Source organism: Sceloporus undulatus, chromosome 6, assembly GCF_019175285.1.
Source record: "Sceloporus undulatus isolate JIND9_A2432 ecotype Alabama chromosome 6, SceUnd_v1.1, whole genome shotgun sequence".
Classification (NCBI taxonomy): Eukaryota; Metazoa; Chordata; class Lepidosauria; order Squamata; family Phrynosomatidae; genus Sceloporus; species Sceloporus undulatus.
In genome coordinates this window covers 95026060-95043984 of record NC_056527.1, presented here as the reverse complement: position 1 = coordinate 95043984, position 17925 = coordinate 95026060, and the positions used below count along the sequence as shown (strand labels likewise).

Genomic DNA, 17925 nt, shown 5'->3' with positions numbered 1-17925 from the left:
TAGATAAGGGCTCATTTCCCACAACCTATTCATCCCTCTTATATTGTGCAAATTGATTCAATTGTTTTTAAAATTCCTGTTGGCTAAGATGTCTTTAAACCAGGTAAGGCATGTATGGCAAATCCAGAGGCCAATTTTATGTCCCGTGATCATCTCAGAGACATGCAGATGGTCCAAAATGCTAACCTAAAGGAGATGTGGTTGGAAGTAGTTTCTGGTTTTGAAAAACAGGTATATGTTGTGTCAGACTATTCAAGGGAGCCCTGCACCATATTTGAAAGAGGAATTGCTGACCCTGGAAAGGGCAGTTCACCAGTTTGGGGCAGTTCACCATTTTGGGGGCAGAAGGGGCAGTTTACCATTTTGGGATCCAGAAGAAAGGCAGTCAGGTGAGACAGGAGAGGCTGAGAGCCATAAAAATATCCTTGGAGGTGCACCCTTACTTTAAACTTTGTGACAGTTCAATTGTTTTGTTTGTTCTTACCTGGTTTTAACGTATCAGGACTTCTAGATAGCTGTGCAGCAAGCAGATGTTGTTTGGCTTGCATTCTTTCCTGTGGCACTACCGACACAGTGCTCTAAGTACTTGCTACATTTGTTGTAGGAGCAACAGGTAAATTATATCAGTATCTTATTCAAGATACTATTCACCCATTAGGAGGAGGGTATGGCCCTGTCATAATAGAGGCTGGACCAAATTAGTTGCAAGAAAGAAGGCTTAGTAGGGCAACTGAAATGGAAAGAAGGAATGTTTATAGTCAAGTGCTTAGGTTTTCCAAACTACCTGTCAGAAAACTGATGATGCACCATTTATGATCCAAGGATGGCCCTTTGGAAACTAAAATGTTCCAGTTGCTTGAACTGTTTTTACCTATTTTCAGTTTGTTATAGAGACTCAGTTGGAAGGGAAGGGCAAGGGAGATGAAGCAGGGCAGGGCAATAACTCAGATTTTAGGTGTCATTAAGGGTGGCTAAATGGTAGACAGATGGATCTCACCCTAGGTCAAGGATGGTCTACTGTGACCCTCCTGATGTCTTTGTCCTACAACTTCCATCAGCCCTTGCAAGTATAGCAAGTAGCAAGGCATTATGAGAATAACAATTCAGAAATATCGAGGGCCACACTTGTCTGCCTTTTCATAAAGCAAGAGCAGGAATTCCCTGCAAATGTCATTAAGCTGCAACCTCCAGCAGCCCCAATCAGCATAAGCAAACTTGAAGAATGCTGCGAGTTGCAATCTAACAAAATTTAGAGGGCCACAGTCACTCACCCTTGCCTTAGACGTATTAGTCATTCCTTCAGTTCTTCGCCTGCAGAAGCCTCATGGAAGCTTTCATAGCAGAATTCCCTGATGGACTGGGCCCTGTGTTTAGGAATAACAATGGAGAGAAAGTGCCATTTTGAATTTGTGCCTCAAGCATTGAAATGATTTGGTCTGAGTATATGCATGTAAGTGGGGAGGATGTGGATTGACAACAGTATTATTTTTAAAGACTGCAGAGCTCCTTGCAAGCATGTTTTGTTGGTTTGTGTTCTCTCAAACTCCCCTCTAAACCAACTGTCCTTTAGCAGAGGCCAGGTTTGTTTGGTGGTTTGTCTAGCACTGGAGTGACATGACTCATCCTCCTCCCAGCTCATGGCCTCCCTTTCCCGTTTTTTGCTCCCAAACCCCCAATCAAGTTGTGTTTGGGACTTGGGCTGCTTCTGTGCTCAGAAGAGGTATGTTGTCACCCAGAGGGGTAATAAGGAACATTGTTGTGGTAGTTGTAGTCAGGACACACTTTCTGCACAAGCCTGTAGTCTATGCTGTAGAAGGTGATGTAGATACAGATGACCTTGAAGGGCTTGGAGCAAACCCAGGAAACCTGACTCTGTGTGTGGTTCAGGAAGCAGGTCTTGGATGGGTCATAAGTACACAAGGTGGTCTTCTTCGCCTTGTCCACTTTCTCATACTCTATCCTGCAGTTGAAGATCTTGGATTCTTTAGCCTCAATGAAGATTTGTTGCTCAAGGTCAAACTCCACAGCTTTGTTGGGGGGCACCAGGCTGACAGAGATGTTGCCATGGCCAGTGGAGTTGTGACGGAAGAAGACATTGACTGTGCCATTCCCGTGGTCGACCACCTTGCCTGTGATCAAGAGATTCAACTTGACTGTCTTGATGTTGGAGTAGAAGTCACCCCAGCCAAATATTTTCTTAAGCCGACTGGGGCTGGCGACAGTGTCCCTTCGGCCACGCAAGGGCTGTGGGCCTTGGCCTTGCTTGGACAAACTCTCTAGGACATCCCAAAATTCTTGGTTGTTGGTGGAAGCCAACTCTAGTAGACTTGTGTTCTGTAAATTGGAGGAAGCTACCAAGGAGGATTTCAGGGAGAGTTGGCTCTTCTTCTTTTGTACCCGGGACCTTTGTTGCTCTTTAGATGGTTTTCCATTGTCTTCTTCCTCATCTTCTGTAGTTTCATCTTGGCCACAGATCACCTGTATGAAATAGAAGAGATCATAACTTCATAATACATAGATTTTTTTTCTCACATTTTTCTTAATAAGCTTGGGGAATCTAGAGAATTATTCCTCCTCACAATATTTTATTTTACCTTTTTGCTTTTCAGCAGTATACAGTATAGAAATTCTTGAGTGGCAGCATATCTCATTGCTAACTGGTTGCTCCCATGCCAGTGATGCTCTGAATCACCACTGGGTTTTAGCACGAACTTTAAGTAGCACTTATAGGGTTTAGTACCTTGGATAGTTCCTTTTATATTCAGACTAAAAGCCCGAGCATATTCACTGCTGGAATGACATGCAAGCCACCTTAACATAGACTTTATAGACAGAGAAAATAAATAAATAACAACAAATGTTAGGACTGTAGGCCAAAAGTAGGGAAGTTGCTGAATTGTATCTTCCATCCTCACCAACCATCAGTCATGCTAGTTGGGATGGATGGGATTTGGGATGCAACAACATGTGAAAGGTCACAGGTTCCACACCTATTCATGTGTTCCACATCCCTCCTATTAGTATGAACATTCAGGCTGCATCTGCACTGCAGAAATGATCCAACTTGACACCACTTTAACTGCCATGGCTCAGTGCTATGAAATTCTGGGAACTGTAGTTTTGTAAGACATGTAACCTCTGTCAGAGAACTCTGGTGCCACAACAAACTACAAATTCCATAGAATGGAACCATGGCAGTTAAAGTGCTGTCAAAGTGGATTATGTCTGCAGTCTGGATGCAGCCTTAATTTCAGGTGTAAGTGGGTCTTTCAACAAGCAAAATGTTTAGAGCTCAGGCAGGCTACCCTATCAGCTTTTCATATGCACCACATGTTGTTATTGCCTAGTTATACAGTGCTATCAACATATATGGTGGTCAACAAGGTAATTTCCTCCCCATAGAATTTATAAAAGGGAGAGGAGTAGGCATAACTTGGATGATAAAAGAGCAAATGAGTGGTACCTATACAGGCTTTATTTCAGTTGGGATTGGGAGACAGGATACTGTGTTAAACAATTCATGGAAATAGGTTTCAAAATTGATTTTGAAAGTGGTGGGAAGACAGAAAGATAGAGATAGAGAGTCCCTCTTGGATGTTATGATAAACTGTAGTTTATTTTTATGAGAAGAGCCCTAAATTTTCTTCTTGGCTTGGGTCTGCTTCCTTATCTGGCATGACTGCAAGGAGATTGGAAATTTTCAGTTCGTATTTACAGTTCAACACTGCATCTGAACCCTAAACTTTAGTTAATTTGAACTATGCTATGTTTGAAACAAGCTGTTTTCCTAAAAGATTAATTAAAGTTGTCTTGTTTCAAACAAACCACAGTTAAGAATAATCTTGGTTTATCATGTACTCTGACCCCAACAAAAAGTGGTTAATCTAAAAATGGAAGTGAAAGCTTCCAAATTACTCCTCACCATCCCAAAAGAGAAAGAATGAACATGAGCCTAAGGGAACATTAGGGTCATCTCTGTCATGGTCAACCATGAGTGATCATAAGGTTGTCTGGAAAAGGTCAGAAAAGGTGTTCCATGAAGAAGGCATAGTAAGACAGAAGGAGTGGAGCAATATAAGAGAACAGGAAATCTGCAGTCCTTTTAAGGAAAGTAGGGCTGCAGGAGCAAGTGTCTTTGATAGGGGTTAGAACAGTGTAAGGAAGAAAAGGCATTTCCTTCAAAAAGTAACAGTCAGATATGGTGTCTTTAAGGGTTAAACTCCTGTGATCCCCCCCCCTTTCAAACAGCAGGACCTAGGGGTTCTAGGAAGATGTTTGCTTGAAAACCCCACTGCAGCTTTCTTTTGAACCTGGCCTTCCACAGTATTGATATATCTTCAGTTTCACTTTTGAAGCTTGTTCTAGCTTTGATGTGCTCCTATAACAGAGAATGTCCCCGAGACTAAACATTCTTCTTACGAGCAAATTGTGGCTTTTTTTTTTTGGTCTGTATTGAACTGTCACACTGGGAAGAGAAACTGCCTCTTGCCTTTTGGAGAGAAAGGCAGGCCATTGAGCTTTTGCCATGGGCATGCTAACATTTATTCAATTAATCAGTGAAAGGCCAGGCACTTAATTGATTGAAAGGACCTTTAATTGGTTGGCGGCTCTAGTGAATGGTCTGAAAACTAGGAAGCAACGAAAATAATAGGTCTCTCTGTGTAATCAACTACTACTACCACCAGCAGTGTTTTCTCAAGACCAAACAGATAGTGAGGAGGGAGAGAGAGGAACAATTTTCAAAAGATCTCTAGCACCTGAAACTACAGTGAGCCTTAAACAACAGAGTACTGTGGCACCTTTTAAACTAGCAGATTTATTACAGCATGAGCTCTTGCCTATTTCCTGACATAGGGAGCATAATCTGAAGCAAGGGTGGGAACTGTGCAGCCCATGTATGTCTCCCTATGGTAGGAGCTTCAGTGTAGCCCTGTTAAGCCCCACAAGGATACCCCCCCCCCACTGAGTTGATTTCCCAGTCCAAATAACCATGTAAAAAATACCATAAAAATGTGATTTTGAAGGGTCATGTCCAGTTCTGGGCACCACACATTCAAGAAGTACGTTGGCAAGCTAGAGCATGTCCAGAGGAAGGTGACCAAAATGGTGAATGGTCTGGAAACCATGCCCTATGAAGTGCAACTTAGGAGCTGCGTATGTTTAGCCTGGGGAAGAGAAGGGGAAGACGTGACATAATAGCCATGACTAAATATTTGAAAGGATGTCATATTCTAGATAGAGCAAGCTTGCTTTCTGCTGCTCCAGACATGCGGACACAGAGCAATGGATTCAAACTACAGGAAGCATCAGGAAGAACTTCCTGACAGTAAGAGCTGTTTGACAGTGCAACACACTGCCTTGGACTGTGATGGAGTCTCCTTCTTTGGAGGTTTTTAAACAAAGGCTAGATAGCCATCCTTTTGAAGTGCTTGATTCTGTAGTCCTACATGGCATGGGTTTGGTCTGGGTGGCCTTATGGTCTCTTCCAGATCTCTGGAACAAGCACCCCTCCCCTCCTTAACAGCCCCCAAGTGGCCAAAAGTGACCAAAGTGACCAAAAGACACATCATCATCCTTGGCCACACATATGATGGCCTCAATGATGGCTGTGGTCCTCCTGAGAAGCCCAAAGTTGAGCCAGCCTCTAGAATGCATACACTCTGGTCTCCTGTCCACGTATTCACACAGTTTCAAGGAGAGTGTTGACAGAGTGAGCTGAGATGCATAAAGTAAGTACACTGATATTTTTAATGGTGCTCATTCAGCCTTATATAGGCAAGGTGGTCGACCACGGGAATATATACAAGCCTTATATAGGAACAGAGCCTTAGCCCACCTGGCTCTGCACTGTCTACTTGAGTAGCCTCAATCTTTGGCCCTCCAGATGCTTTGGATTTCAGCTCCCACATTCTCTGACCACTGGTCACAGTGACTGGACCCGCTATATGTTTTCTGAAATCAGAAAACATATAGTGACCAAAGGCTGAGAACTACTGCCCTATTCTGCCCAGATTGGTATGGCTTTCTCCAGTTCCAGAGAGAACTCTTTCCCAGCCCTAGCCGGCAATGCTGCAGATTGTATCCAGAACTGTTTGCATTTATTTAAAAGTGTATAATCTACCACTGAGCTACAGATCTATCCTCATACATTAAAAATTAATGACAGAGACTGGCCACTTAAAAATTGTATTTTCTTAGGCATAGCAGCATGGGGCTAGCTACTCAAGACACTTTGCATGTGGTCAGTGTTGCTCATTTCTTTACATGCTTTCGGGCTGAAGGCCAACACTGAATATGTTTTGGCTCTGAGATCTGGTTCGAAGAGCAGCTCTGTCTACAGGTAGCCTGCGCTTGGTTAGCCTGTACACTAAACATACTGCTGCGCAGCCATACAAATAAATTACAAAAGCTATGCTGGATTTTAGAAAAGAGACTGGAACAAACTGAACTGAGAGTCTCGTTGCTTACATAGTTGCTTGCTAGACATCCTGAGTTGGGGGTGGGGCAGGTGAAAGATCCTACCCATCTCAATGTACTTGTATGGGCAGCTGGTCAGACAACACTTTCTTGTTTGGCTATTTGTGCATGGTCCCTAATTCCACTGTGCAAAGGGATCTTGCAGCACATTTGAGACTAACTGTGTGAAAGAAAGTGTAGCATGAGCTTTCATAGACTTAGTCTCCTTCCTTAGATATTCCAGACTAACAAGGATATGTCTCTGAATTATATTGAGAAAGCTGTAGTTGTACTTGGAAGTTAATATAAGGACGTTTTGAAATTCAGTGTGTGTCTTTGGTCTCTTGAAAGAAACTGCTAGGTTGCTTCATGGTCTGTTGTCGTTGTGTGCCCCCAAGTCATTCTTGACTTATGGTGACCCTAAAATGACACCATCATAGGGAATTATTGGCAAATTTCTTTGGAGGAGGTTTGCCATTGCCATCCTCTGAGGCTGAAAGAGTGTAACTTGGCCAAGGTCACCCAGTGGGTTTACATGGCCAATCTGGGATTTGAACCCTGGTCTTCAGAGTGATAGCCCAATACTCAAACCATAACACCATTCTGTATCTCCTTTTAAATAGAATAAACCCTGATGGGAAATTGCTGTTTCCACACTGGTCCTGGTTGATTACTGGAATCAGCCAATTTGGTTTAATACTAAACAACAGTATGAAAAAGCTTTCTCAGAATCTTTGTGTTCTTTTAAAAATTGCTGTGCTTAATTCCATGTGCTCCAATGGAGAGTGAATTTAACTCCCGTGGGAACTTTGAAAAATGGATCTGTCTGAGCAGAGATGGTTTATAACTTGATCTCTGCACTGCACTTGGTTTATTACTTGAACTAGAAAAGACACTGCATTCTGTCGTGTTTGTTGTTTTACCATGCATGGATGGAAGAGCTCCTAGCTGCGCTGTGGCCTGCCTGGGCCCCCAATGCATTTGTTCTGAGGTATTCACTAAGAAAGAAAGCTGTGAATTCAGAGGTCCCTGGTTCAAATCATGAATCCATTACATTTCCTTAGATGAACCTCTCTGTCTGGTATTCTGCAACATGGGAAATAATACCAACTTTTGTTATTGCTGTATGCCTTCAAGTCATTTCTGATTTATAGTGACCTGAAAGCAAACCTATCATGAGGTTTTCTTTGCAAGACTTGTTCGGGGCAGGGGGGTTGCCTTTGCTTCCTGTGAGGCTGAGAGTGTGTGCTTTGCTCAAGGTCATCCAGTAGTTTTCCATGGCTGAGTGGGGATTTCAAACCTGGTCTTCCAGACACCTAGTCCAACATTCAAACTACTACACCACTGTGCTACTATGGAGACTTGTGATAATGGTTGCTCCCAAACTGTATGTTTGTTTTCTTTAACTAACATGATTACTGCGAGAAGAGGGCTTGTGTGGTAAGGTTTGAGGACACACAACAACAGCAGTAGTAGCAGCAGCAGCAGCAACAACAACAACAACAACAACAACAACAAAATAACACAGCCCTTCAACCAGGCCAGGCCAAAAGGGGCAAGGTTGACCTGAGACCTCCCTGCCAGTCTTGAATTCCTTGTTCCTTGCTCATGCTGGCTGCCTCTTAAGCTCTAGTCCTATAAATATTCTCCTGGGAACCACAGCATTAACTAAAGCCCACAAGTAGTCGCATGGATTGTATTTGTAACAGTCAGCATTTAGCGGTCATAAATGGGTTTTTGAAGGGAGTGGGATAGCCACCCAGAAAGCGTTATCACACTGCAGTTGTGCAAAGGTTTAACATTTAGGGAAGGAAGTGAGCATAAATCCTCCCCTTTCCTCACTCCACTGCCTCGATGTATTGATCCTGCCATCCTCCTAACAGAGCCTACACACATATTCCAGTTGTATACATTTTGCAGCGTTCCTGGATATGTCAAGTTGGTTCTGTGTGCAGTTGGGTGAAAAGGGCTGCAGCGTCAGAAAATTCTGTTATTTGCTGGCAAATCTCAAGGACAAGCCAATGCCCTTCATAAATGTCCATACTTCTCCATCGTTGGCATCATCCCTATCAACAACCAGTAAATGATAATGGTTCAGAAAAAAATGCTGAAACTGGTCATGTATCAATATGCATCAAGAGTGTTCTGACATTTCCCAGTGGCTTTTTAGAGTTCTTGTAAGAATTGCTGGTAAGATATAACCTCATCTGACGTTTACTGTAACACACACATCTGCAGTGCTGGTCCAAAACATTGTGCTGCCTGAAGCAGAACTCAAATTGCAATCTCCCCTCCTGACACACTCTCCAGCCCTTCAGTCAGTCTTGCATCACTCTCTATACACCAATTCCTAGCTTCTTCTCTGTTCTTCCTTCCCTCGACCCACTTGGTGCTGCCCAAAACAGGTCCTTTTCCATATGATAGGTCCGAGCCTCCATACCTGTCTACAATATATATAAATTACCTATACTAATAGGAGAAAAATAAGAGAAGAAGATGGCTGAAATCTACTTGATAGTCCTACTTAGCACAAATCCAGAGAATCAGTAGGAACAACTTGTACTGTAATAATGGAAACCTGGTAAGTCAATACTTATGTAAGTTTCACTGAGTAACTGGAACCACTGTAGTTGAGACTAACAACTGGGTTTAGTCCCCTGTTTGATAGATACAGATATGTTGTTGCTGTTATTATTGTTGTGTGTCTTCAAGTCATATCTGACTTGCAGCAATCCTAAGACGAAGCTATCATGGGTTTTCTTCACAGAATTTGTTCAGAGAGGGGATTGCTCTTGCCTTTCTGTAAGATAGAGAGTGTGACTAGCCCAAGGTCACCCAATGGGTTTCCATGGCCAAGATATATAGATATATGCAGATATAAATACCGTTGATCCTTTGTATCCACAGATTTTTTTATCTATAGATTCCAGCATCCACAGCTTGAAAATACTCAAAGATAATATAAATTCCAAAAGCAAACCGTGTTTTTGCCATTTTATATAATTCATTATGCCATGTATTTTATGAGACTTGTACATCCATGGATTTTTGTTACCAAACTCCAGCAGATACCAAGGGCCCACTGTATAGACAGATAGTTGTTTAAGCTTTATTCCAATTTAGGCTGCTTCTCCTCATTGAAGACATTTTGTTCCCAAACTGTTGACTTTCCCCCGTCAGCAAGGGGACTTGCAAATTTGTTTGAACCACAACCCACACTATATTACACAGGGTTGATAGGAGTTGTATTCCAAAACACCTGGTGGGCACCACATTGAGGGAGTAGCACCAAGTTGTTCTCCTTCAAAATTCACACTGCTGGGTTGTATTCATACAACAAGTGCTCTAGGAAGCATTGCCTTGTACAAGGCTGGAATTTTCCCATCTGCTCCTGTATTATCTGTTTTCTTAGAGGCACAACCCAGTAGCTGACCTCTCTCCAGTGTCACCTAAAGAAGAGTTTCCCATCACCTGATTCTATTTGGGATGGTGGGGACTGAACCTGTGACCTTCTGCATCCCAAACAAGTCCTCTATCACTGACCTAGACTTTCATTCTACTGGTCTGAAATTAGAATACGCAGATTAAGCCTGCGGCCTCCCACAACAGTCTATTTGACAGATGACCCATGATACAACAGAATAAATTGCATTGTCTCTGCTGCGTTCTAAAGAAAGACTGGGGAAGAAGAATGGGGGCTGTGATTGACCTAGGATCCCTGCAAGGTAATCTTGTACAGAAGCCTGTGGCATTGTTGTCAGGATGACTAAACTGTGGAAATGTTGTATTACTCACTCTTTCCATATGAGCATCATTTTTAATTCATTTATTTACTGGTACCTTCACCTCCTTGGCAAAGCTTAATAGCACAGCTTTGTGTATACCTACTCAAGAGGCAAGTCTCATTAAATTCAGTGCAACTTGTTTTCCGATAAGGCACCAGAGCCCATCTGATCTTGGAAGCTAAGCAGAGTCAGCCCTGGTTAGTACTTGGATAGTACAGGCACTGTGGGCTATATTTCAGAGGAAGGCAATGGCAAACAACTTCTGATAATTCCTTGCCTAAGAATACCCCATGAAATTCATGGGGTTGCCATAACTGAAAGGTGACTTAAAAGGTGCACATACATGTGCATGTGTGTGTGCATGTGTGCGTGCGCGCACGCGCACACACACACACGGAATGTAGAGAACTAGAGCCTTAGAATATCATTTTAACAGCTTCAGAGCCATACCAGCACTTTAGGTGCAACAATAGCATACAGGATTAATTGAAATATCCTCTCAACTTTTATTTTCCTGTTTGTAAAATGGGCATAGTACTAACATGCCAATGTGGCATAGTGGTTTGAGCATTGGATTATGACTCTGGAGACCAGGGTTCAATTCCCAGTTTGTCCATGAAACCCACTGGGTGACCTCTGGCAAGTTACATGCATTTAGCCTCAGGAGAAGGAAATTGCAAATCCCCTCTGAAGAAATCTTCCCAAGAAAACCCCATGGTAGGTTTGCCTCAGGGTTGCCATAAGTCTGAAATGACTTGAAGTCACACAACAACAGCAAACAACAATAATTCAATGTAGTTGTGAAGCTAGATAAGCCAAAGATCATAAAAAGGAAACTACTTAAAATGTGCCACACTGATGTTATCATGGGAAATAATATCTATAGGTAGGGTTACAATTCTAGACCTATGTACACTTGAGAGTAGGTTTGGGCTGCTCACTATCGTGTGGCCTAACCTACCTCACAAGGTTGTTGTGATGTTGCCTTAAATGGTATTGGTGATAATGCTAAGTTAAATGCCTAATGATACTTCTGCAAAGCAGGTAGAATCACCAATCTCTGTATTTGGAGTCGAACTTTAATCCTAGTTCTGACTGATCGTCTAAGTAAAGTGAGTGAGTTATATTTTATCTGGACTTTTTTGTTTTTATTTTCAGTATTATTTTTTGCCATGTACAGATGTGAGTGCTGGACAATGAGGAAAGTGGATAAAAAGAAAACCAATTCATCTGAGATACGATGCTGGAAAAGAGCGCTGAGGGTACTGTGGAGGGTCCTTGAACAGATACAGCCTGAAATCTCCCTGGAAGCCAAATGAACAAATTGAGGCTGTTGTACTTTGGCCACATCATGATAAGGCACGACTCATTAGAAAAGATAATAATGTTAGGAAATATAGAAAGTAGTAGAAAGAGAGGAAGATCATGTGGTAGTTGGCTAAACTCAATCAGAGAAGTCATGGGCCTGAACCTACAGGAAGGCAGGCTTGGAGACATCTCAACCACAGGATTGCTATGGGTCAGCACTGACTTGAAGGCAGTTAACAACAACAAATTATTTTTGGCATAGCTGATTGCATGTGTTTAAGTGGTCATCTTATGTGGCTATTAGTCAATATCTGTAATGAGTTAAAGGGAGTTAACTCATTACAGGGACACACTCGTTAAGGATGCATGTGGATCAAATTAGGAATGGCTGTTTTATTTCATTATATCAGGGGTGGGGAACATAATTTGGACTTCAGCCCCCAGAAGTTCCAACCAGGGAATATGGGAGTGGTAGTTTCAAACGTCTTAAAGACCAAATATTCCCCACACAGTCTGGGAACTTCCTGTGACATGATGGACCTCTCTGAAGACAGAAAGGTACACTTGAAGATCAGCCATGCATACCTTCAGTTTACAGTAATGCTCTGTACCATAGAAGGAGACAGGGTATGTGTGACAATGATGATAAAAGAACTTATCCTAGGACTTTTGGAAGCATAGCTTGGAGCTATATGTTTTGGGCTACAGCTCCCAGAATGCTGACAGGAGAGTGCTGGAAGTCGTAGTCCAAAAAGTAACTCTTCCAAGCTCTGGTTGTAAGTTTTAGGGAACCTGGCCTCAAATCTCATCTCAGCTGTGGATTCACCAGATGCCTGTGGCCCTTTCTATCAGTGGCTTTCAAGCTGCTTTGAACATTAGCTTCCAGAATCCCTGACCTGATCTGGTTAGGGCTTCTGGGAGTTGAAGTCCAAAATGTGGAGGACTAAAGGCTGAGAGCAATTGCTCCAGAATGTAAAAAGAGTCATGAGGGATCAGATTAATGTCCTGTTTAATCTAATATTCATCCTTGGTTTTGTTATCTGGAAAATGGGACCAATAGTTGCCCACCTTGATTCTTCTTTGAACAAAAAACCAAAGAAAGGGAAATCCTCTAAATCAATGGTTCTCAACGTTCCTAATGCCATAACCCTTTGTGGTGACCCCCAACCGATGGTTCCTAAGACCATTGGAAATATGTGAAAGGGTCATTCGACTCCCAAAGCAGTCACGACCCACAGGTTGAGAACCACTGCTCTAAATGATGAAAAGAGCTTAATCAATATTTTATAATATTCTAAAATGATACAGCAGCCCCTTTCAGTTTTTTTTAAAAAGTGAGAGAGAGCATTCCATCCATAAGTACAAGGTTAAATGAAAAATCACTAAGAGTCTTCTGGGATCAGATCATAATGCAGCATCTTCTTGATGAAGAAGCATTGAGGGTGAATTTCAAGGCAAAGAGATCTCTTGCCCCTTTATGAACAATCTTGAAACACCACTCTGTTCTGGTGCTGGTGGTAGACAGAGTTGACAGAGGTTAGAATTCAGTCCCCAAGGAGCCGTAACTCTTGATCCCAAATAGAAAGCATTGCATCTTTTCTTTGGGTGCCAGGAAATAATGCCATGCTGTATGTGTTGTTTAATGGAAGGCACCTTTCTCTGTCACACACACAGAGAGAGTTTGAAGTAGACAATAAGGTTCTGCTTTATATAAGAGTGGAGGAAAGAAGCTTGATTTTGTAAGCTTTTTTGAAATGGGGCAGCTTACTCTTTTGGATTATATCTTCCAGAATCCCCCAGCCAGCATACTGGCTGGGGGATGCTGGGGGTTGTAGTCCAAAAGAGGATGTTTCCTCCAGCTCTGACCCTAACTCTGTGGCACTATGCTTTTTTGCCTAGATTCAGTCCCTGGCATCTCCAGTCAATCTCAGTTGGGTGGTTGGGGCACAATTTCCACTTGCTACAAATCAGAGCAGAGGCTCCAAGTCTGGCCTGGAGGACTTCAAGAGGTCTGAAGCTGCTGTGTGTGAATATGAAACTGGACCATCTCCTGGCTCCTTCCACTGTTCCACGTCTGGTTTCTATAATTACAGCAAGCCTATCTGCCTCCCTCTAGGAAGGCTGAGAGAGCCATAATCCTTTTCCTTGGCTTTAATTCATTAACTGGCATAGACAATAAGGGTTTTTATTTTATTTTATTGAACAGAAGAGGGCAAGAGACCTGGTCAGAGAATCATACCAGATAAACCCAATCCAATTCAGATCAGCTGCCAGACGTCTGCCTTCTCCCCAGCCTTCCACCCCATGCCAAGCAGTCTTTGGAGAAAGATGTATCCATGCCAGACCCAAAGGGATTAAGGGCACGCTGCTACCAAAGAAAACGCTGGGCTCATTTCCCTGAAGATTTGAAATGTGTTTTTGTGCAAGGAAGAACAACAAAACAATTGGGGAAAGCAAAGAGGAGGGAAGAGCCCTGCTTTTAAAGAACAACACAGAGAGGTTTCAAACAGTTACTACTCAAAAAGCTTTTGGTGAGGCTGCTGCCTCTGTAGCCATCAGCAGTGCTAACTGGTGAATTTCTATTTTACAGTTTCGAAAGTGGGGTGGAAGCAGGGTGTTTAGCCCTGCTGGTCTGTTGCACTCAAAATGACAAAAGAGTCCTGTAGCACCTTAAAGACTAGCACATTTGTTTTAGCATAAGCTGCTTGCTATACAGAATACTGATCAGATGAACAGCTCAAAACGCAATCTCTCCCTCAGCTCTGAAAAAGTGTTAGTCTTCAAGGCTTCGCAGGATTCTTTGTTTCATTTTACAGTGGCTCAAAGATGAACTATTACAAGGTGGGTGGAAGAAGTCATGGTTTCCACCTCCTTACTGAAAATACGGATTATTTCCCACTTGCTCCAGTCTGTCTCAGTTAAAGCGATGTGCTCAAATATAAACACTGCTTGAAAAATCTCAGAATAAGTTCTCCAGCTCCCCTACCTTCAGCCTTAGAGGAAAACAACTCAGCAATCATCTCGTTGGATTGAGAGTGCTGGTCTTATACCAGCCCACTCCTGTCAAGCAAAAGGTGAGTATCACATCTATAACTTGCAACTCCAAAGTGCACTGAGTAGAGGATTTTTAAAATTAACCTTGTGGCTGTGCATTTTGACACCGTCTGACGCAAATCCTCCCTTTTCTGTTGGCAAACAATGATGTTCAGGCTAGGGCAGCACTCAAACCTGTGCCATGCCTATGGCCTGCTTTGTTAATGAACATCTCTTAGTTTCAGTAGCTGTTGCAAAGAGGCATTTGGGAACTGGTACATCTTCCAGAAGACAGCTGGGGAGGATTGTTTCTTGATGGCAAATATCTGCATCTAGTTTGAAACCTTGCTCAGCAACACCAGTCATCTTTGTTATTCATTTTCAGTTCAACTGCTTTCTTTTGTGTCCCACTGGATTTGGGAAGTTCCTCCCTTCCCACCACCCCCATGAAACTGCCATGAGTTACATATTCCTCTCTTGGGGATATAGGGCTTCTATAAATGGAGGCAAAAGGTTTAGTTGCTTTCCAGTTTTGTTCACTGCAACTTGAACATGCCTTTCCCTGCCTTTTGCTTAGGATCTGTCTACTTCCCATAAAAAAGGATTTTGTACTACCCACCACCTGTTCTGCCACACTTGCCATAGATGATCTAGCCTTTCCCTGTCATGCCTGGCTGGCTTCTTTGCGACTTGGCTCATTAGCTTGAGTCAGCTGGAATTATTTGCTTGGCAGGTGTCTTTTGGTCATGCACCTATAATCACAGTGCCCCACAGGCTGGGCAATACTGTCTGTTCTTTGCATTGGCAGAGTTGCCACCTTCCATCTCATTCCACTTTTCTCTTTGTGCCAGTAATTGACATAAAGCTACAAAGCCAGAGAAAACTGGTCCTGGAGTTAAAATAAAGTAATGAGGGAAAACTCTGAATTGCTTATTGCATTAGGCTGCTACCAAAGACACAGGACCATTATTTTTTAAATGTGGGGTTGTTTTGGCAAGTGGATATTTCTGCCATACAAACACCACTGAGGGTTGGATTGGATAGCCTCTTGATTCCTTCTGAGCCTACAGCGCTGTAAACTTGCCTGTCAAAGTTGATGCAAGGACAAATTTTAAGAGCAGGCAAAATGCATAGTGCATGCTAAAGAAGGCGTTACGGAAACAGCAGACCACAAAAGCTATTCAGAAATGTGCTAACAAGAGGCAAGCAGTGGTCAGAGCTGACCCTTGGCTTTTCCTTTCAGGCATTTGCAAGGGCATGTCACTCCCCTGTGCCACCCACTCCCCTCTTCCCCATCCAGTCATCGGTCACTCACCAGCAGATAGATGCTCCCTTGGATGAGAAATATGAAACAGCACCGTGTCAGCTGCATTTTCTGCCTTCTCTTCCTTTCTGCCTCCTTTCGATGGTCTGGTCAGTCCGATCTGCCTCCACCTCCTCCTGGTTGATGTTGTTATAATCTGGCCTCTGGTCTCCTTAGGTTCCCCCCATGCCAGGTTTTGCCTGGGCAGCCCTCTTTGCAGCCAGGCGTGGGCAGAAGGATGGGCTTTTTCACCCTCTGCAGCTGGAGACCTCCATGTGGCTTTTTCCTGGCTGCCTCCCTGCTTTGCTGGAGAGTCTGGTAAAACTCACTCCAGTCTCCCTCTCTCTCTGTGCTCTCCACCAGCTCCCTCCCACTGACAGGTGCCACCACTGGAGCAGTGAAGTCCTGCCTTAACCCTTGCCTGCCTGCCTGCCAACTTTTTAGAAAACTCAGCCAACAGGAAACTTGGCACAATGAGATTCTTCAAAAAGACAGGAGGTCTGTTTCTAGGCCAAGGTCCAAGAGAGAAGGGCAGCTTATGATAAAGGATGCTGCGAAAGATGTCCCCCAAGAACTCCAGGATGAATTCAACAGTCTGGCTGAATTTACAGCAGGATGTGAATGCAAAGATTTTGTCAGGGACGCTGGTGGGGAGAGCTTGGTTTCATGACTGTATTTGTGGAAAGGGGTAAAATGTTCCTGATTAAGTTTTGTCTGGGCATTTCTTCTAGCTGCAGTTGAGATATATATATATAAATGTTTGTTTATTTATAAACCGCTTTTCCAATGATCAAAGCGATAAACTCTGAGGCTTGTTTTGAAGGCTGAAGGCTAAGTCTTAGAATATGTGGAGTCTAAATATGACTCCGTATTGATGCGTGTTTGGGGAAATCAGAGCTTGGAAAAGTTACTTTTGGGGATTTCAGTGCCTAGAATCTTCTTGGTAGCATGAGTGAGGATTTTTATAGTCGAAGGAAGGAAGGAAGGAAGGAAGGAAGGAAGGAAGGCATCTCTCTGAAAAATGCACCACTGTAGATAGGATGCCCTCTACCAGAATGGGTATTGGATTCTAACCTCCATCTCTTTTTCTGTCACATACACATACACCACTATCAAAGCAGACTGGTAGCTAAAGGTTCTTATTGCAAATATTACCTGTTAGTGGCAATCCCTAGCATCTATTTTCAGGTGCACAAGGCTGGGGAACCTGTAACTGTCCAGATATTCTTGGGTTCCAGTCCTCAACAGCCATATCTACTCTGGCCAATAGTGAGAGATGATGGGATCTGGGGGATCACTAAAGTTAAAATACAGTTGAAACCAGAGACTTCCTCATCAGGAATGTTAAACAAACAAATCAATAAAAAATTTGGAAGGACTTTATATTCCACAGCTAGAATTGTGTATGCCAAAATATGGAAAGATGGTGTTACCACAACAAAAGAAGACCACCTGATGAACATCACTGAACTTGCTGAAATGGATAAATTGATAATGTTGATTAAGGAAAAATCTGTGAATAGTTTTAAGAAAGACTGAGAATTGTTTATTACTTTTTTGCAATCCACAGGGGTTATACATCTGTTTTAGGTTTTGCAAATTAAACAGAGTTTGTGTGTAGTAGAAGCATAAATATAATCTCATATAAAAGAAATTTAATGATAGTGGAATATAACCATCTGCTTGAGAGTTGAGAGGTTTGTAGTGTGAGTTGGGCTCATACTTATGTTGTTACATATGTTGTTTTAGATATATATTTTAAAAGTGTATATGATTGGATTTATGATTATAGAAAATCATAATCAGATTTTAAAAAAATCTGGTGGGATCACACACTCCCCAGCTCTGAAGTAGAAGATAATGGAAAGGATGTCTTCTTGAAGCCCGCCCCTCAGTCAATTGTTATTGTTGTGTGTCTTCAAGTCGGTTCCAACTTATAGTCATCACAATGTGAATCTATCATGGGGTTTTCTTGGCAAGATTTGTTCAGAAGGTTTTTTGCCTTTGCCTTCCTTTGAGGGTAAGAAGAGTGCAGTTTGC

General features: G+C 42.7%; 1 protein-coding gene across 1 annotated transcript; it reads right to left on the bottom strand.

Moving 5' to 3' along the window:
- Positions 1–1121: 1121 nt before the first annotated feature.
- On the bottom strand, positions 1122–16180 carry NXPH3 (neurexophilin 3). Its single transcript, XM_042475779.1, has 2 exons — positions 15898–16180; positions 1122–2478 (listed from the first exon to the last, which is right to left on the bottom strand). The coding sequence occupies exons 1-2, from the start codon at positions 15952–15954 to the stop codon at positions 1729–1731; spliced, it is 807 nt and encodes a 268-aa protein (XP_042331713.1). The 5' UTR covers positions 15955–16180; the 3' UTR covers positions 1122–1728.
- Between the last annotated feature and the right edge of the window lie 1745 nt (positions 16181–17925).